Source organism: Pygocentrus nattereri, chromosome 8 (genome assembly GCF_015220715.1).
Source record: "Pygocentrus nattereri isolate fPygNat1 chromosome 8, fPygNat1.pri, whole genome shotgun sequence".
Classification (NCBI taxonomy): domain Eukaryota; kingdom Metazoa; phylum Chordata; class Actinopteri; order Characiformes; family Serrasalmidae; genus Pygocentrus; species Pygocentrus nattereri.
In genome coordinates this window covers 19,154,194-19,175,167 of record NC_051218.1, presented here as the reverse complement: position 1 = coordinate 19,175,167, position 20,974 = coordinate 19,154,194, and the positions used below count along the sequence as shown (strand labels likewise).

Here is a 20,974-nt window from a genome sequence, read left to right as displayed (position 1 = left end):
CATGTTCCATCAGCGCAGTGCTGTCTTTCAGTTTACTGTGGGCAGTACTTGTAATGTTTTATTCACGAGGAAATGATGGGCAGATTTACTTAGGCAGAGAGAAATAATATATGCGTCATTTTAAAACAATAACGCGATTTTACGTTCTAAGCAGTGCGCCACCGCAGTGAAACCTCTGGTCTTACCCGGCCACCCCAATTCGGAGCCAGCGCGTTTCTCTGCACTGCGCCATTTCACATCCAGCCGTTCTGAATGAACTTGTTTACAACTCAACCGACTGAATTACGCGACTGGAATTGTGAGCAGTCTGACGTGAGCATCCGCCGCTCTGTTGGTCACTCCATCCGTAGCCCATGGTTACCGCAGATGTTCCAGATACAGATGACATGCATAGTCACGTCACGAACCCCTCCTTCCTTTTAAGGCGGCAGCGGCAGCGGCAGCGCCTCAGTCTACAGTGTCCGGTATCAGTCAGACCCACCGCGGCTTCCACACCGACCCTCGCCGTCTGCTGGAGCGGTAAACCCGGCAAAAGAGCTGGTAACTAAACTTTCACTGCTCACGTTTATAGAAACAGCAGTTAACTATAAACAGTTAACAGCCGTTATCTTGTGAAGTTTTAGGAAACGTGTTGTCGTTTATCTCGCCGCCAACTTTACTGTCTAAAGTCGGTTCGACTTCTCTAGCCGGGTTAGCGGCTCAACCACTTTAAACCTAACTACAGACGTTAGCAGGAGCATCGAGATCATCTGATATCAGCTGATTAATAGTTTTACAACAGGTTTCGATCGGGATGGTGTAAACGTTCGCGTGAGATTCATTCTGGCTTGTATGTCTTATTAAGGAAACGATGTGACTTGTAGACGCTGTTTATTTAACTGTAAGGAGATGAAGTGATAACTGAGAGAGCTTTAGATAAGGCAGTTCGGTTATCTCTCAGTGACTCGAGGAACTGTCTCAGGCTTTGTGTTCCGAGTGTTACGCTGACGTCTCAGAGCGACCGCGCCACGAGGTGCTCGAGCCATATGTGCGGATGAGATGCTACACCGAAAGGAAAGAAAAGCTCGGAGCAGAAATGAGCTCACTTTCCCTTTAACCGCCACGGGAGTGATATGCCAGAGTCGTGATTCCTTTATAATCCAGTTCGGCTGAATTCTTGCTCTGATCTTGTCTCTTTACTCATGTTAATCGTTGTCAGTGATGGTGTAATACGAACTACATGTGCTGGGGTCCTGTTCCCCTCAGGGTGTAGAGATGTGTAGACGTATTTCCTGTGATTGTGGTTGCTGGTTGCATCACATTTCATTCACACTCTTCATTTTTCCATTTTTTACCCATTTGGCCAACCCTGTTACACAGAACTACTGTAAAAACGGGGGTGTGGGTGTGGGGGAGCGTGATATTACATTTATGCAGCACAGCATATGATAAGCATTAAATATGTTAACTGTGAAATCTGACTGTGCTTTAATTACATCTTTACAGGAGTACATACTTTATCTCACGCTTTATCTCATTTTCTCATTACCTGCTTTTCTTATTCTCGATAAGTTCTTCTCATGTTTGTCTTAACACTTATGAAAACATAAAGATTGTTACATCAGACTGGGAGTGTCACATCTGTAGTTCCTGTTCTGGGCTGGGTTTCCCAAAAGTATCTCAGCTTTGACTGTCAATGAGTGTTTGGTGTGGTGCTCGCTTTACTACAGGATGTGTTAGCGTTTGGCCTAAAAGTAGCTCACAACAGCAGGTTTTGTTCAGGATAATCGCCGCCCCTAAAGTGATAGAATTCCTCATACTGCCTATAGGTGACATGCAGGTTGGAGAGTATTACCAAGTAATAGCTTCGCCAAATGGAGCCACTCAAATCATCTGCTCTGCCAAGTTGCCGTCCCATTCTTGTTTTTTTGTTAAACAACTTTGGCCTTCTTTCTTCCCTTTGCCTTGCAACAGTTGAGTTCTGTCTTTCCTTCTTGTCAAGAAGGAGGAAATGTAGCATCTTTCTTTTTTCTTTTTCTTATTTTTTGAGGTATGTGCCCAGTCTGGTTGACTGTGGTTTCCTGCTCGTGACGTAAAGGAATCATTAGAATTTTACCATCAGCAGTATGCAAAGTACAGCGAAATAAAGCAAGGGATGCACTATACAGAAAAATTGAGGTGTTGTACATTGAAATTATTTATACACTGTAAGAAATAGTGTTTTATCTCAAAAAGGTTACAATTTTTAATTTATAGAACTTCAAAAAGTACAAAACTTAAAAAGTCAACAGGACTTAAGGCACATATTCTTGTTCTGTTAACTTAGGAGTTTAACTCAATCTTGTAAGACAAATGGTTAAAGTTAAAACAAAAGTTTTTTGCAGTGTCTTTGTGTAAAGTCTCACCCAGCTGTATTTCAGGCCGTGTCTTTCTTGCATATCTTGTTTTTCATTTGAAAAGGGGAATATCCTGATATCGGTTTCAAGCCCAAGCCCTGTTTACAAAGCCCACGTTTGGAAATACACGTACACAATAGACGTACAAAGTGTTAAATAATTCAAGTACAGTTGTCTGGCTGAGCCAAGCCTACTCATCCTGGTTAGACTTGTGACTGCCAGACGGGGCTTGATCAAACTTGCATGCCTGCTCTGGTTGCTGTGTATGTGGAAAACCTGTTGATCTGAAGCAGATTTCCCAAAATGGAGAAATCTACTCACTTGATCTGGCTTCCTCTACTAATGTATGTCCCTGCGCGAGCTAATTTTCATTATGACCATTTCTGTTATTACACTGGTGTTGCATTATCTTTTCCTGCAGCATTACTCATTTATGTTCTGTTTTAAAAGTTTAATTAGTCACAGGTTAGTCTGTCTTTGTCTTCCCCTTTGCATTTTTATTTTGAGCACTCTTTTGAGTTGGTTAGTTAAATTGATTTCCTCATTTTTTTCCACAGAAATCGCCTTTTTTCTTTTTTCTGTGTCTAGCTTGAGACCTGATGCCAGTGGTCTCTTTCATCAGTATAAGGCATAAATAATGACACTTCTATACCACAGCTGAAGTGAATACTTTTCTGCTGTTGGATACTCCCTAAACTGTTCCATCTAATCTAGATGGTAATTGGCATATATGTGGCCTTGCTCCCTTGCCCACACCTCCCCCTTTTTGTGTGGTGTAACTGGAGGTGTGGGGTGTGTTGTGACGTGTGGAACTGAAACAAACTGGCTCTTGCTGCTTAGGTATTGCCTCACATACCTTTATTGATGCAAGAGAACAGAGTTTTGCGTTTGGCTGTTGACACTGATTTTAATGTTCACTTTATGCTTTCCTGTTAAGCCATCGGAAAAAGAGATGAAAGACAAATTGCTACACTTAAATGTGCTGAGGTACAGCAAAAAGCACAGACTGAAATGTCTACTTGAGCTTTATTTAAGTGCACCTGAGTACTTTGTGTACTTTTTGACTGAACAGCCGAGTTATAGACTTTTACTTGTTTTTTTGTAAATACAGTAGCACTTTTTTGTCACTTGATGATTTTAATTTGAAAAAACCTGTTACACTTTACATTATATGTAAATTTCGTCTTTGTTAGATCCTAATGTCAGTGCATGCTGATCAGTGCACAAATCCTGGGTTCATGACTATATCATGACCTTATGCTTGTGTCTTCATATGGTTAGTTGTAACACATAGTGACAGCGATATCCGATTAGCAATGTTCTAACACTATCTGTTGTTTAGGCTCCATGTACCTGGACGTCATAAACGTCCTTGGGGCCCCTGTCTCATGACTGCTTTCTCTCTTTGTTGTTTTGTCACATGATTACGCTATGCTTGTGCCATTTTTATGTATGCCTCCCCTTTTTTCTCAGTGTATATATGCTTTGCTGTTCTGATCAATAAACGGGAAACCTTCTGAGTACAGACCTAGTCTCTGTGGTCATTTGAGTTTCCCCCAGCCAGCTGGACTCTTAGAAGTGCGGAGGGCTTCTGGCTAAGTTCACAGCTTTGGTATTGAAATCGAACCATAGAACATAAAACCATCATCAAATGGTTCTAACAATGTTGAATGGACTAAAAGTAAGGACCCAAAATGACTTGGAAAAAGGTCTGGTTCCATGTTCCATTACATTAAATGTAAAGTATGTTTTTTCCTTCTCCTTTAAAAGTACCATTTTGATTATACAAGGTTTTCTTCAGACAACAGCAATATATATAATATAACAATAAATAATTATTGAATTTTCTACTCTAATAAGCTAAAATGAAATGACAAAAATAAGCGAATAAAAGCAAACACATCAGTGTAGACATCAAATATTTATGCCAATACAAGAAGCAAGGTAAGATAAGACATTATTTTTTCACAGGTGTTACTACAACTTGTATCTATAAACACAGGTGTGGCCATCTTATGTGCCAGGTTGGGTACCTTTGACCTAGGGTGGAACTGAAGGCTAGAATCCAGCATAGTTACTGATTACTCTACATGAACACACCAACTAAATCTGGGATTTAACTGGCCAGTTTAGTCAAATATGTTTGAGTTAAGAAATCACCAAAAAGTGCCGGAATCTAGCCCCCTGAGGACCAAGGATATACTGTTGTTTTACACTGTAGTTTGGGGAAATGTTTTTACTTTCACAAAAACATAACAAATTTTTCTTAGTTTAATTCTAGTTTAGTTGATGTCTTGGAACCGAGATCATTTTCTAATTTCTGAGGTATTGTTTAAGGTTGGAAAACAAACTGTTAGACTGCCACCATAGTACCCATTAGCAGAGTCATTAGAAGGTTAGTGTGGTGGACAGATGTTATCAAACGCTCTGAGGTCAGCGTCATGGAAAATTAAGTGTTTCAAAACCTGCTCTGCAAATATATGCGTGGCATATTAGCTAATCGTGACTAGTGGATTTGAATGTAACAAAGAGGTTAGGTACATTTTCTTTCATTTGCTTATGTACAGCATACAGTGAAAGCTTTCGCCAGTTTATTACAATTTCATTTAAACTGTGACTTTACTCTTGTTTTAGACATATCACTATTTTCAGATCTATTTCAGATTTACGTTTTAGTTGTAATGCAACTGTGAGTATGTGTTATGGATAATTATATTACCATATAATGTATTTTTTTAATGTTGACACCAAAACTGTCAGAAAGTCTTTGTGTTTGGCTAATACAAAAGATTAAAACAACATTTTGTCTTTCTCTTCTTTTTAGCCTTCTCCTCCAGAGTCTTCAACATTCTTCCAACTTACTGTTCACTCTGACTAAATAATCGTCATGGCACAGCTGGCCGTGTTGGGGAAAATGTTGGTGCGTCGACGCGTGCTGGACACCAGTGAGGAAGAAAATCGCTTTGCTCGCTGCCTCTCTACTCTGGACCTCATAGCCCTAGGAGTCGGGGCTACTTTAGGAGCTGGTGTCTACGTTCTCGCCGGGCAGGTGGCCCGGGAAAAGGCCGGACCAGCCATTGTGCTTTCCTTCCTAATTGCAGCTCTGTCCTCTGTGCTTGCTGGTTTGTGCTATGCCGAGTTTGGTGCACGGGTACCTAAGACGGGGTCTGCTTATCTGTACAGCTATGTGACAGTGGGTGAAATCTGGGCCTTCATCACTGGATGGAATCTTATTCTGTCCTATGTGATAGGTAAGAAAATCCAATAAATTGGAACTTGAAAGAAATATCATGGCTTAAAGGAAACTGCTTTTAATTGCCGGATTTAAGTGACTACTTGACATTCAGAAATACATCATTTATGAGCTGCAGGCTTTTCCAGTGTCAATTCCTTATAGATGAATAAAGCATTGGCCCCTGAGAGCTCTTTAATAAAGGCAAAAAAACAGGAACTGGTCACAGTTATGTGAAATCTCGAAATTAATTGAAGTGGTTCTAGATATAGATGAAGTGTTTATACCTCTTTATGAAGGGCCTGAGAGTGCATGCTCTCCAAGTCTAAAGAGCAGCTCAGCTGTGCTGCTCTCACATATACACTAATTGCTGTCTCTTTGCTTTTTTCAGGCACAGCCAGCGTGGCCAGAGCCTGGAGCTCCACCTTTGACAATCTAGTGGAACAGAAGATCTCCACCTTTTTCAACAATTCTATGGCTATTCCGGATACTGGAGGAGTCCTTGCACAATATCCGGACCTGTTTGCGCTTATTCTGATTCTTTTACTCACTGGTGAGTCCTTCTTACCTAAATACCTGACATAAATGATTGACCAAAAGTATTTATTTAAATGTTTCCATTTAATGGCACACAGTGCAGATTCAATTCACAACCTGTCATTTTTTCATTCTGCAACTTCTTTGCATATGCATTTGAAGGTTGAAATTGTAAGTGTGAATCATGAATAAAACTGTAATTTTGACCCTTCATATATTACATTAGCTCATTATATGTAGTGTTATGACACTCATAAAACATTTTCTATGCTTCCTGATAAAAATGTGAATATACATCCAAAACAAATTCACTGCTTTGGCCTATAATTGCAGAAACACCCATAAATGTTTAGCTGTGGCACATATAAAAACTAAATTATAACTTTCTTGTGAACTGTTATTTGTTTTGGGTTTTTTTTTTTGGCTATGAAGTTGGCCATAATTAATGCAGTTAAATTCACAGTTAGCTGAAAGTGAGGATCTGTCTGTACCACTAGCTCACTAAAGATGGCAATGCCAATAATTCTGCAACTGTCACCTCCCACGCTGCAGGCCTGCTGGCATTTGGTGTGAGTGAGTCGGCACTGGTGAACAAGATCTTCACAGGGATCAACCTGGTGGTGCTGGGTTTTGTCATCATCTCAGGCTTTGTGAAGGGTGACATTGCCAACTGGAACCTAACTCTGGAAAACATCAAAAACAACAGAAGCCCTTTGGTAACCGAGTAAGTGTGCCAACCACAGCTCTGATGAGAGGGAGTGGGTGGAGGGTGCTGTTTCCAAGAGGGTTGTGTTTGTATATCTTGAATTTAGAGTGTTAGATATACATGCATAACCTAAAATGTTGCCTTATGCTTCTCAGGGGAATCGACTTCGGCACTGGCGGTTTCGCACCATTTGGCTTTTCAGGAATACTATCTGGAGCAGCAACCTGCTTCTATGCCTTTGTGGGTTTTGACTGCATTGCTACTACAAGTAGGTCATACCACACTCAAACTTCACAAGTAAAACCTTTATGTCTTGGTGGGGAAATTCCAACCTGATTTACTGGTTCTTTTTTTCCCGCTGTAGGTGAAGAAGCCAAAAACCCCCAGCGTTCTATACCAATAGGTATTGTGGCCTCGCTGCTCATCTGCTTTGTTGCTTACTTTGGAGTGTCTGCAGCCCTTACCTTGATGATGCCCTACTACATCCTGGACACTAAGAGCCCACTGCCTGAGGCCTTCAAATATGTTCAATGGGATCCTGCCCGCTATATAGTGGCTGTAGGCTCTCTCTGCGCCCTTTCCACCAGGTAGGTTTATTTTTCATCATTAGTAAGATGTTTTGCAGTTGAAACAAATTGAGTTGATAAACACTGCATTCTTTTAAACTCCCTAGCTTCGTTTTTCTAAGTTTGAATGTTTTCCTGTTGCTTGCTTCTAGCCTGTTGGGCTCCATGTTCCCTATGCCTCGAGTGATCTTTGCCATGGCTGAGGATGGCCTTTTGTTCCGCTTCCTCTCCCGCATGCACAAGAAAACAAAGACTCCTGTGCTTGCCACCATTGTGTCCGGTGTTGTTGCAGGTAAAGCTGCAGTGCTGCTCTAGATTTAAACTTGTGTTAAATTTAACATCTAACAAAGTTTGAATTAAAGAAATAGGAATGTGAACATTGCTCAGAAACCTGAGTGTAAATCTTACGCAAGTTTTTCTCAAGATTAGTGTCCATGTTAAATGACAAATAGACAGTGAATCCAATTGTAAATGCATAATGTGTGCACACAAAACAAGCTTTAACCTAATTAAAAAGTAGTCATGGATTTAGGTTAATTCTGCAAAGACTGTTTACTTTTCTCTAGATTACTTAATGTTCAAATGAGTGGCTGTTTGTGGCTCAACTCTTTATGTGGCTTTCCTCCATGTAGCTCTGATGGCCTTCTTGTTCGATCTGGATGCCTTAGTGGACTTAATGTCAATTGGGACCTTGTTGGCTTACACACTTGTGGCAGTATGTGTGCTCATCCTCAGGTTGGTTCACTTTTTGAACAGCTAGATGAATGTGAACACAACAAATGGTTTTAACCAGTCATGAACTACTTGTCAATTGCTGTTTTTCCACTGCTTAGAGCGGTACGGTTCTAAATATGTGATCACCATTTTTATATCATTTCCTGTTGAGGTACCAAGGTTGTCAAACTGGGATGTGTAAGCAAAGCTAGAAATAGTGCCGACCACAATCTGGTCAAATACAGCCATCACAAAACGTCATACCACTCTGGTCAGACATCCACCTTTTCTGAAAACTTAACATGGCCAGAATCTCTGTCTTTTACTCTATACATAAAACAAAACGCAGAGCAAAAGCTAAATCAGAACTTGAAGTTCTGTTGCAATTGTTGTCTGTGTTTATTGTTAACTCTAGCATTCATGAAAGAAATCATGTGACCGTCTACGTTCACGATTTTATTCTGCAATGGGAAATGGACACTTGACCAGGGTATGGATAGTTCTGGGTTCAGATTAGTGACCGTACCACACTATTCCGCAGTATTTGGTGGAAGAACACCTTAATGCAAAACATCTTATTGACAATAAAAAAGTACTTTAATTAAATGCATTGTGTTTTGCTATTTTGTTTGTCACTTCTTTGGAAAAAAATATATATGGGGGCATAAAGTCATGGGTTTCTAGTGACCCAAAATATGCATTTAATGGTCAAATCCAATTTTTGTTTTATCATTCTCTTCACAGGTACCAGCCAGGCAGCCTCAGCTCCAGCGCTCACAAGATGGAACTTGAGAGGCTGACTGACAAGAAAACCATAACTGACAGGGACAGTGGAGACGAGCATGGACAAACGCTGGAGAAAATGCCACCGAAGGGCACCTTCTCTGCCCGACTTCTACTGCTGCCCAACTCTCAGTTGCCCACCAAAATATCAGGCCTCATTGTATATGCCACCACAGCCATGACTTGTAAGAGTTTCCAGTGTTCTGTCTGTTGTTGTCAGTGATTTCTGTTTAAAGTTTCGCAGTGTGTTGTACTGCTGAAGTCTGGGCAGCCCAGTGAAATTACGTGCTTTGTTCATTTTTAAGTGAAATTAAGTTTGCATTTGATGTCTGCTGTAGAACATCTTGTAGAGTAGACACACTTGTGCACATTTAAAGCACAATTATTGTATATTTGCTGAAATGAATATTATAAGAAAATGACATATTTAAGTTTATTCCCTGTAGAGGATATGTTACTTTAATTTCCAATCATGTAATTTGACTGAGGGCATTTAAACCTCTGAATATGAATAAGTGCATAGGGCTGTTGGGTGCATCTTTTTTGTTGAATTTGAGGAAATGTGGAAACAAATGACGTTTTCTAAGTCTCTGTCTCTTTCTCACTCTTGCAGGTGTGTTATTCACTCTGTTGTGTATAGTGTTGGCATTGTGGGGTGACAATGTTGTAGAAGGGCAGCCTGTGTGGGTCACTGTGGTGGTTAGCCTGGTTGTCCTCTCATCCATCTGTGTCCTCGTCATCTGGAGACAGCCCCAGAGCAACGAGGCCATCACCTTCAAGGTAAAACTGCAGTGTTTTTAAATGCCATGCAAACACTCCACTCTGATATAATACAGATAATACACTGTATTGCACTCTTTCCATGACTGCCTTTAACAGTACAAAAATGGAGCCAGTTTCCCCTGTGGGATGATATATACAATTAATCTCTCTGCTTTTCCTTGCATAAGCAGACTTCAGGTCCTCAAGCTTTTGCATTTGGTCTTAAAGTACTTTCTTTTTCCAGGTGCCTTTGCTTCCTGTGTTGCCTTTGGTCAGTATCTTTGTTAATATCTACCTCATGATGCAGCTGGATGGACGAACTTGGATTCGTTTTACAGTTTGGATGGTTATTGGTAAGCTTTCCGCTTGCTCTTGAATTTGAATGGTGAAATCAATTAAATCATTCATGTTGCAAAATTAATTCTTTAAAGTCAACATGAATCTGAAATCATAATGCATTTTCCTTCCCTACTGTAACATATTTCCATGAGAAACGTTGTAGTAGGAGAGTCTCAGAGCTAGCTGAGTGTTTTCACTCTGTGATAGGTGGGGGCGATGAAAGGGGAGATGAAACATAATACTACTGATTAATATTAATATTTTCCCCTGGTTGCTGGTGTAATCAACAAATCAGAAGATGTTTAACAGGTGGCCACAGGTCATTGCATTTTAATAGAAGATAGAATAGAAAAACAAGACTTTTATTTTTTTAATGAAAAGATATAACAGATTGTGCTTAGTATGACCAGGGACATGAACTAATAAGGTAAAAAGATTCATTTTGATTTCATGTTGCCTTTAAAGCTGCACTATCTAAGAAAATTGAATCAAAAAGGAGATCTGACTCAGTGTTTAGGTCTCAAGTGCAAGATCAACATCATACTGATGAATAAATGATGACAATAGTAGATAGTAGAAGAATATGCAATCGTCAGATTCATCTGTTGGGGAGGTGGCCCAAAGCACAGCTGATGTTACAAAATCTTCTCCTGCACATTGCATGCAACATTTCCACCAGAGAGGGCTCCAAATCCCCAAATCTTACATAGTGTAGATTTAAGTTTGCACCAATTTAGTTAAAGCATCTTGATATGTTTTTTTTTCAGTGGTGACAGTGCTGCAGATTTTTGCTGCAGATAGTGGATTTAACTGCTGTTCTCTCACCATGTCTCAATGTTTTCTTTCAGGCTTTTTGATTTACTTTGCATACGGAATCAGGAACAGTTCATCAGCTGAAAAACGTTCGCCCAGGAACTCTGAGCCCATTCTGTAAGGAAAGAAACCTATTTATTCAGGGGATGACAGTGAAGTTGAAGCGAACACACCCTAAGTGGAGAGGTGAAATTCATTATAAAATGTACAGCCTACAGATTTACACACTTGCACATTACATTGCTGTGTAACCTGTAATGGGTGGATCTTTTGCCTACTTTGTTTGCTTTAATTTTGGGGAAGGGGGGCAAATTAATTTGTTTGTAAAGTACATTATGCATAATGCTACATTCTAAAAGTGGATTACCTCTGGAAAGTGTTCAGCAAGTGCCACAAGATAACTTTACGGGACAGAAGAGAACCATTGATGCTGCTATGATTAAGGCTCAATACCACATAAAAAAAGTGTCAGTGTTCTTGTTATGTGTTACAGTCGACAGATATTTTACAGTACTTTAACAGAGTAAAACATTAATGCTAATTTAATAAACATTGATTCATAAAAATGAATTTTATGTGACCTAAGAATGTAAAATTGTGAATATTGGAGTTTTCTACACTTCTAAGTTGTGTTTTAATCTGGGCTCCATGTAATCTGTTAATTTGTATGCTTCATTGCCTTGAAAGGAGTTTTTATCAAATTAAAAATCTATATATTTAGGTACTATTTAAAGTCACCAGTTTATTATTTATTTCATACTAATATTGAAGCACATATATTTTGTTATTGTGTAATTCCAAAGTTATTTATATTTGTGAATATGTAAGTGAAATTACTCTGTGGATTATGATATTATTTTTACATCAATGTAGTATTTCTGTAATTTGATGAACACACTATGTATACAGTTACATAATTTCCCCGTAAGAAAAAAATGACCATTCTTGAAGTCTGTTTAATCTTTTTAGTCTGTTGTATAAATGTTTATACTTTACATGGTTAAGCAAACACTACTTAACTATGTAAGTGTGCAGGATGGTAAAAAATTTAATTATGTATTTTGCCAAACTGATACACTAACAGGAGTCCTTTTTTTTACCTTAGTTAAAGTTTTTAAAAGAAAACATATGTGTGTGTATGTTTACAATGTTGACTGGAGGTTATCAATGCAGTGCCTGTTATTGTTAAGAATCACATCAGTTGTCACATCTGTTCCCTTTTGTGATGGGAGAAATTCGACACCATGTATATATGTATGTATGTATGTATGTATGTATGTATGTGTGTATCTTTGTCACTTGAACTGTTACATTTACTGAGACCACAGTGTAAAAATATGTATATAAATGTTCTATGTAAGACATGTTACATAAATGCAAATTACGATGGAAACGAAAGGAGATTTTTGCATACCCTTTGCAAATGTATTTGTTATTCTGTAAATAATAATATTTTGCTGTACCTATTTTAAATATTTTTAAATAAACACTTAGTTGGATGTATTAGACTTACTTTCAGTAATAAACATGTTATTAATGAATGATAGGTGTGGTAGTGCTTCCATAATTCCATGCATTCAAAACAATCTTACCCTGAGGCCTCATTCAAAATTGTTCAAGGCTGTAAAGGTTTTTCCTTCTAAAGACTAGTGAATGCTACTCTTTTCATATTTCATGATATAAAAGTTACTGCCGTAATCAAAATGGAGTGTTATCTTGAGACTTCATCTCCCAGACTCGCTCGGGCGGGCTCCGTTTCCTGTGTACTCGGCCAGCTGATTTCCCGTGTCTTTAAATTCTCAGCCATTAATCTGAACCCAGCGCCGCTGCTGTTTTTCAGCTGGACAGAGTCGAGATAAGTGATGGATATACTCGCTAGTTAGGGAAGCGCTGTGCTGTTGAGCGGTTCGCTACATTTGTCCGGGCTTTTTTAATCGAAGAAAGTTTGTATTTTTGGCCTTGTTCGAGCTCCATGGTCGCTCTCGGTTCCGCTTATTTTCTGCCGCAGTCAGAAATTATTTCAGCTTCAGTCAGACGGTGTAGCTGCTCCAGGCCAGCTAACAGTGCCTCTCTCGGTCGCTCTGCTTCACTGGACTGGTGGAGCTTCCAAGTGCTCGCCTGTTAACTGAACGGTACCGTTATAGGTCTTGTTTTTATTTTCGCTGTTTTAATGCTGTGTTGACCTTGCTGAACTACATTTGTTCATCAGCCTGGTTGCTGTTTGTGCTGTAGCTGCTTTGCTAGTGGCAGCACTAGCTAGCTAAGCTAGCTAGCTAACTTTCTCGCGGTCAGGTAATGCTGCTGTAATAGTGACTCTCAGCCCGCAGTCAGGCGACTTCAAAGGTATGTGGCATTTGTACTCTCCTAATATTTGACTGTATTGGCACATATAAGCTTAGAGCCAGGAGTTTGTATTTTAGCGGTCTAGCTAATCAGCTGTTGGTGTTGCTCAGTACAGGTTAAATTTCCCCAGACACTTGGCGTTAGTTACGCTAGCTAACTAACTAACCGATCAACGTTATAAGTTCTGTTCTAGTTTCTTTCTCGTGTCTATGTATATGTAAGCGCGCGTGTGAAATATGTGTGTATGTGTATCTGTCTGTGTCTCTATCCATCTATCTAGTTATCTGTGTGTGTATACACACACACACACACACACACACAAGTGTATATAATACAAGTATGTAATATATAAATACATATAAATCACACATTTATTATTATTATTATTATTATTATTATTATTATTATTATTATTATGTATTTATTTATGCAAACAAAGAACAGAAAATAAGGAAGAAACTAGAATATATACCCAGTGAGTGGCTGGGGAAATCTAACCTGTACTGACCATCATCAACAGCTGTTTAGTTGGCAGCCTAAATGTATAATGTAAAAATGTATTTTTATATATATATATATATATATATATATATATATATATATATATATATATATATATAATATATATATATATATATATATATATATATATATATATATATATATATATATAATATATATATTTGCATTTATACATTTTACACGGAAACTTGCTGCATACTGCCGGTTTTACCAAATTATTTTATAATTCAGTATGTTATGAACACAGTTGTGACCAGTTCTGAATGTTTAACTTGGTGCCAGGCGGTGCAAAGCAGAGGAAGGCTTGAGGGAAAAGCGCATACAGGGCCTTTGTGCCAGGGTTTGCACCCTTTGGACGCATCACTGTTTCCTGTCTCCCTTCCTCTTTGACCAGAGCCATGACCGCTCAAAGAGAGTCTGACACAGTGAGTACTTGGGTTTGCAAAATTCACTTCTCTTTGTCATTTTCAGTTGGGCAATAGTAGCCTAAAGGCAAAATATGAATATCACAACTTGACATCTGCCTGCATTTTATTTTAAGGTCTGAAATGTTCCGTTTAATTGTAAGACCAAAAATATGGTGTATGTTTATCTCACCTTTTGTATCTTTCACTGTGACATGAGGGCAGAATACAGCCGAAGTTAGGGAAAATCCCCCTTGGGTTGAGTAGGATCGCTTTTTTTTTTTTTTTTTGCTCTAGTTTTTATTACTTGATTCTTACTTGTCAACTCAGTGATATGGAGTATTCACTCAGTGTTGTTTATCAGTACTGATTTCATGCAGTACAGTGTAAATAAATTCCCGTCAAGGATTTAACACATGTAAGCGTATAGTGCCACACAGTATGCATTAGGTTGTATGGTTAAGAGGGTGTTGCTAAGCGCACCAGGGCAGATTTAATGTTTTGTTTTCTTCTCTGGGTTTTAGAGAAAGGGGTGCAAGGAGTGAATGTTTTTGTCAGAAATGTCACGGCTTCCCATTATCTGTCACGGATTTGCTGATAACCCCCTAAATCCCTTAGGCGGGGGGGGGGGGGGGGGGGGGGGGGGGGGGGGGGGGGGCAGGGTTTTCCTCAGCTTTATGAGGGGCTTAGTGTTTGTAAACAGACTGTTGGAATGACGTCACCACATGGTGCAACCTCTTTGTTCTATTCCTTGACGCTCATTGGCAAAAGTCAAGTTGTTTTACATGCACTAGAAAAGGGGGGAGGGGTGCCCTAAATTTCAAAATCGCTCAGCAGAAGTACTTGATGGTATGCAAACTGGAGATCTATCACTTGAGTAGAGGTAAAGCATCATGTAATAGGAAGTAGGTCTGTGTGTGGTAAAAATATGAAGCCAGTAATGTGTTTTTGAGGATGAAGGAGAGTTCCTTGTCCTCTGAACATGGTCATTGTTGGGGAGGACCTGACGTTGTGAGAACTGTGACCTGAGTTTCTGTCACAGCTGGTTAGACTGCTAGTGTAGGTGCCCTCACTGGTTTCTTATGAACTGGTTCTAATAAATATTTCTACACAATGTGTTGTGCAGAATTGTTTTGTGTGTGTGGGTGATCTTGGCAGCTAACCTAAAAGTGTAGGCTTGTGTTTTCTGTAACATTAACCATTGTGTTTTGTGGTAGCTTGAGGAACTTAACAGGAAATTCATGCTTTTCTCACTTCTTCTTTTAGATGTTGCGTGGTCCATGATTGGACTACACAGTGTACTGTGTTATTTCTATTGCCATTTAGATTACTGACAGTGAAAATGGCTGCAATATGCAAATAAGCTCTCTCACTAATTTTTTGGTAGTGAGTAGGGCCGAATGATTTGGGGAACATATCTAATTGCGACTTTTCTGACCAGTGATGGCATTGTGATTTAAACAGCTTCTTTCTATAAGTTAAGACCAAGGTCTGTGTGTGTTTTTGTTATTTATTTTTTTGGTTGAGAACACCAGCCTCTCCACTTTTTCTTGCTTGAGCTGTGAACACTGAATGTAGTGTACAGGATTGCCAGTGTGTTGTAATTGTATTGTTGTCTACAAAGCACTTGTGTGTTTGATTAGCCTCTTATCAGTCTGACTCATCTACAGGCAGCTGAAAGACTCCATATCACTGGGTAAAATTTCCCCTGCTTAAAATATATTTGATTAAAGCCTACGTTCTTAATACTGTTTTTCATGATGTTTACACTCTTTTAGCTTTCAATTTCTCTATGAAAATAATTCATCTTTTGACTGTAAGCAACCTGACTAGTCTCAGATGTTTATGTACTGTGAATGTTTGTTTTGATCCTTATGATTTAAGAAACAACTACTTATGGTCAAAATTACACAGATCAGTGTTTAACCATCTAGAATTCAGATTCACCAGTGTCTTTTTAACAGTGGTGACCTGTGAACTGTGCTGATGCTGATTCCCTAAAGAATCTTGTCTTATCAGTGGGATTCTATTAGTTTGTTAGAGCTAAGCTAATAGTGATTATCATGAACCTTTTTAGCTAGTCTACATTAGACATGGACATTTGTTGCTTCTTAAAGATATTCCATTTAAAGCTTATAACAGGCAGACTACAGCTCGTGTTCAGTCAGTGATGTATCTAGGACTTCCAGAGGGCCTGGAGTGATGTTGTTTCTCATTAAATTGGTCCTCCGTGTTGCAAATCAAATCACAATTGGTTGATTCCTCTGTCACTTCATGATTATGCTAATGGTTAATCTAGTATATTAGGCTTTCTCATCAGCTCTTGAAAGTCGCAGCCAAGAGAAGAGCTTGTATGTATCTAGAGAGAAAAAACAATTCCTGATTTTGCCAATTTTCTCCTGGGTGCTTAATATTTTGTTTCCATCCAAAACTCAGTGAAATAAGTCATGCTGTAATAGAGGGAGCTGAAATACAACCATGATTTTATCAAATAAAATGAACGAGAAGGGACAAAAGGCACATAAGTTTTCCCTCTGCTTTTTACTGTATTGCAGGGCCTATTGCAAAACTGCTTGTGTAAAATCAAGTTAATTAGTTGCAGTTTTATGCATCTCAAGCATTTAAGGAGCTAATGGTAGCAAGTGGGTTTAAACTAAGCTGTGGCAGGACCAGCTGGCTTACATTTTTGCACCCCTCACCCCCCACATTGCTCTGAACTAGTGCATTTAGTACCAGCCAAGCACTGCACACAGGGTGTGGGTGATGTAATGTTTAAACCCAGGAGTCATTTAAAAGAGAGAATAGCGGAAAAAGTACATTTAAACTCTCTGGGAAAAGAGAAACACCTGAACAAGAGGCCTCTTTTTGGATTCTATAAGCTACTCTCAAAGCAAGCACAGGCACTGTTCCTTGTCTGAATTTATTTTGGGAGCTGTATTAAGGTCTGCTGGTACCTAGCCTCAATCTGCTGTGCCACTGCGCTGCCATGAACCCTCCCCTTTCTGAACTGGAGCATTGTTCAATTACAGATCAAGTTTTAATTAGGCTGCTTAATGCAAATGATATCTTCTCTAAACATTGCTTTAACCAAGCTTTTTGCTGGCTGTTGGAGAATCTACTGCTTCTGCTAAAAAGGATGTGAGAGTAGTACTAGTGAAGCATTTTTTAGATTGGGTAGCACAGCCGTTTAGATTTCATTCCTCTTCTACAGTGAAACTGTGGTGTATTCAGACATCATTGCAGCGCTCTACATGACAGTAATTGAGGTTCACTTGGATTTTATGTTTCTGTTCTATGAAGAGCATAGACAGATGTAAGGCTGTCTGTACTGTGATATACTCATGACTCAAGGAGATGGACCGGTGTCTTCAAACGTCAGCTGCATAGCATTTTACGTTGCTCACTCGATAAATGTTGTCTGTGTTGCTTTTTTGTTTCTGCTGTGTAATTTCTTCTTTTCATGAGGTGTGACTGGACGTGTGTGTGTGTGTGTGTGTGATGGCTTGTAGTGGTAGACCGATGGTTATGGTTCCTGTAGACCTCTGAGGCATTTTGTGCCGCTGTTGTGTTTTAATTGGGACTCAAAGAGAGACTTCTTTTCTATAACTCAACCATGCTGCCTTCAACCCTCTGCTGACTGAGTTTTTGCATGGTCCATGTAAATTTAATAACTCCGTCCCAGGCTGTCTGGGACACCTGGGGTTATTGCATTAGGGCGACAGCCTGGAGAGAGGGAGAGGGCAGGGGGTCTCGGTTACACAGTCACCAGAGGGCCGGAACGCTTCCTCTTGACCCCACCCTGTCTGTCCTGTCGCTGTAGAGATGTGCCCATTCGACAGGAAGCTACAAAGGAAACTGGCGATCTCAGGGCCATAGAAGCCAAGGCAAAAATCTAATTAGGAAGGAATGCCTATTTCTGCAGATGACTCGTCAGGTCATCCTGTGTCATGTGGGGTGAGGGTAAATGGGTAGATGTTATGCTTGATTTGGTGGAAGTGTTAAATTTTATATCTTTGTTCATTTCAGAGGGTTAGAGCAAGTATTCAGCGTCTGTTCTTTTCCTGGTAACAGGTGAACCTGCGACTGATCCTTGTGAGTGGGAAGACTCAGGACTTCACCTTCTCCCCAAATGACTCAGCCACAGACATTGCTCGTCACGTCTTTGAAAACTGGCCCGCAGGTGAGTTTGTCAACTTAAATTGAACAATTAATGGCAAGGAAACAGACTGTTTTGTTTATTTTAAAGCCCTTTGGACCCAAACGGGCAACAAATCAAACAAATTTGTGCCCTCAAAATAAAGGCAGTTTTAACCTTCAGTCATAACGTAAGGGTGCCATAAAGTGAATTTTGAATACTGGAATTATCCAACTTGGTGGTGTTGGTGGTGGACAGGTTGACAGATGAGGTCAGGCAGGAGGCTCCATGGACCATGATGTTTGCAGATGACATTGTAATCTGTGGTGAGAGTAGAGAGCAGGTGGAAGAGAATCTGGAGAGGTGGAGGTTTGCACTGGAGAGGAGAGGAATGAAGGTCAGTAGAGATAAGATGGAATACATGTGTGTGAATGAGAGGGAGGCAGGTGGAAAGGTGAAGATGCAAGGAGTAGAGGTCGTAAAGGTGGATGACTTCAAATATCTTGGGTCAACCATCCAGAGCAATGGACAGTGCAAAAAAGAGGTGAGGAAGAGGGTGCAGGCAGGATGGAGTGGGTGGAGATGGGTGTCAGGGCTTATGTGTGACAGCAGGATGGCAGCAAGAGTGAAAGGGAAGGTTTACAAGACAGTAGTGCGTCCTGCTATGATGTATGGTTTGGAGACTGTGGCTCTGTCTAAAAGCTAAGGTGGAGGTGGCGGAGATTTTCGTTGGGAGTGACAAGGCTGGACCAGATTAAAAATGAGCAGATCAGAGGGACAGTGAAGGTGGAGCAGTTTGGAGATAAAGCCAGAGAGGCCAGGTTGAGATGGTTTGGACATGTGTTGAGGAGGAATAATGGATATATTGGTCAAAGAATGTTGGAGATGGAGCTGCCGGGTAGAAGGAGAAGAGGTAGACCTCAGAGAAGGTTTATGGATGTAGTGAAGGTGGACATGGAGGTGGTTGGTGTGAAAGTAGAGGATGATGATGAAGTAGATGATCCGCTGTGGCGACCCCTAAAGGAAGCAGCCGAAAGAAGGTGTTGGTGGTGTTGGTGGTGTTGGTGGTGTTGGTGGTGTTGGTGGTGTTGGTGGTGTTGGTGGTGTTGGTGGTGTTGGTGGTGGTTATCAAATAGAACCTTACTGACTTTTTCACGAAGGGCTATAAGAAGTTACCTTAGCACATGAGTAAGCCTCCAAATCACAACTGCATTTTACTGCCCAACAAATGGCTGGCTGTTAAATGTTTTGCAGACATGCACAGCTCATTTATAGTGTGGAACAATGTATTGAAAAGTTCTGTGTGTTTTCAGTACTGTAATGAGGCAAACGGTTCCATACTGTAATTTTTCAAGTTTAAATAAGCTAATACTATGGTGAGAGATACTAAATCAAAAGTGTGTCATTTAAAATTTATTTGTCTGTTAGTTTTGATATCAAGGAATATTCTGTCCTGTTAAACTGAAACAAGTTTGAATTTGTAGCATGTGGGGAATAGTGTAGTTGTGTTTGTGTGCAGGATGGGAAGAGGAGCAGGTGAGCAGCCCCAGTATCCTCAGACTCATCTTCCAGGGCCGTTTCCTACATGGCAATGTAACACTAGGAGGTGAGCTCCAATCTGTGCCTGACATGACTATACCTTTCCTTTCCTGGCATATTAATCACCCTCGCCTGTCGTATCCATGTATCCATGTATTCTTTTTTCCACATTACCTTACTTTAGTATTATTTTGCTTCACCAGTTGTTGCAATAGTACATAAATCTAAATTCTACTTTAGTGAGATTGATGCTCGTTAGTCAGGACATTTAACCTGTTGAATTGGTAACGTGAAATAAATTTATATATATAAAATATAAAAAAAAAACATACCAACACGCACACACGTTGTCTTTGTTGAACAGCGCTGAAGTTGCCCCCTGGCCGAACAACTGTCATGCACTTGGTTGCCAGAGAGACGCTGCCAGAGCCCAACTCCCATGGTAAGAGCTGAACTGTCCCTTTGGCGGCCTTTTTATGTCCTTCTAAAGCATGGCTGAATGTGTGTCTCTTTCAAGGCAACTTTGTTTTTACGAGCAAAGGGAACAATGGTTTTGCAAGCTTCTGTCAGTTAGTACTTAGCTATGTGGGGTTTTAAACAGTGTATTTGTTTTAGCGTCTGATCATTCCATTAACCCCTTTGGTTACGTAAAAGGTTCTCTTACAATTGCGTTCTTATAGAACAGTTGCACATAACTGAGGTTTACAGGATTACTGTTTTAATGCTGATTAAAAATTGCAATAAAAGTCTGTTAATGTTAATTAACAGTTATTAATTAAATGTTAATGACATTTCCCGTATAATGCCGAGGATTAAAGGGGAATTTTGCAAATTTAATTAATCCTTTAATAGTTTAGATGTAAACAAAATTTGAGTGGTTTGGTATGAAGGATGCCTTTCTAGGGAAATTTACAGAGACAAAAATTGTTTACCAGTGTAGTACTAGGAGCCAGACTTTATGTCTACACTACAAATATCAATTTATCTCCTATCCAAAATGTACAGTGAACTTGCTTGTGTCTTGTGTTTGTCATGAAAAAATAAAAATTTCTTTGGGTACCCTTACAACGCATATACCTCTCTGCCCTGAACATGTTTAGGAGAAGGGTCTGACTGCAGAGTGGTAGGTTTACATACTCAGTTTTACTCCAGCAGAAACTGGAATCTAAGTAAGTAATTAAACAAAAGCTGCTTCTGGCATGAG

The 20,974-nt window shown here is 39.8% G+C and overlaps 2 protein-coding genes across 2 annotated transcripts in view; both read left to right on the top strand.

Annotated features, from left to right (window-relative positions):
- Positions 1-413: 413 nt before the first annotated feature.
- Positions 414-12,326, top strand: slc7a3b (solute carrier family 7 member 3b). The gene is made up of 12 exons (XM_017707055.2): positions 414-540; positions 5,200-5,626; positions 5,999-6,160; positions 6,697-6,868; positions 7,006-7,118; positions 7,215-7,437; positions 7,569-7,708; positions 8,049-8,151; positions 8,875-9,098; positions 9,527-9,693; positions 9,920-10,028; positions 10,863-12,326. The coding sequence occupies exons 2-12, from the start codon at positions 5,263-5,265 to the stop codon at positions 10,946-10,948; spliced, it is 1,863 nt and encodes a 620-aa protein (XP_017562544.1). The 5' UTR covers positions 414-540; positions 5,200-5,262; the 3' UTR covers positions 10,949-12,326.
- A 296-nt stretch (positions 12,327-12,622) lies between these two features.
- Positions 12,623-20,974, top strand: part of ubl3b (ubiquitin-like 3b) — a 13,598-nt gene continuing 5,246 nt past the window's right edge. The window contains exons 1-5 of the mRNA XM_017707056.2: positions 12,623-13,170; positions 13,975-14,117; positions 18,168-18,276; positions 19,751-19,837; positions 20,135-20,212. Of these exons, the coding sequence (XP_017562545.1) occupies positions 14,091-14,117; positions 18,168-18,276; positions 19,751-19,837; positions 20,135-20,212 (301 nt within the window). The 5' untranslated portion in view covers positions 12,623-13,170; positions 13,975-14,090. The remainder of the gene's footprint in view (positions 13,171-13,974; positions 14,118-18,167; positions 18,277-19,750; positions 19,838-20,134; positions 20,213-20,974) is intronic.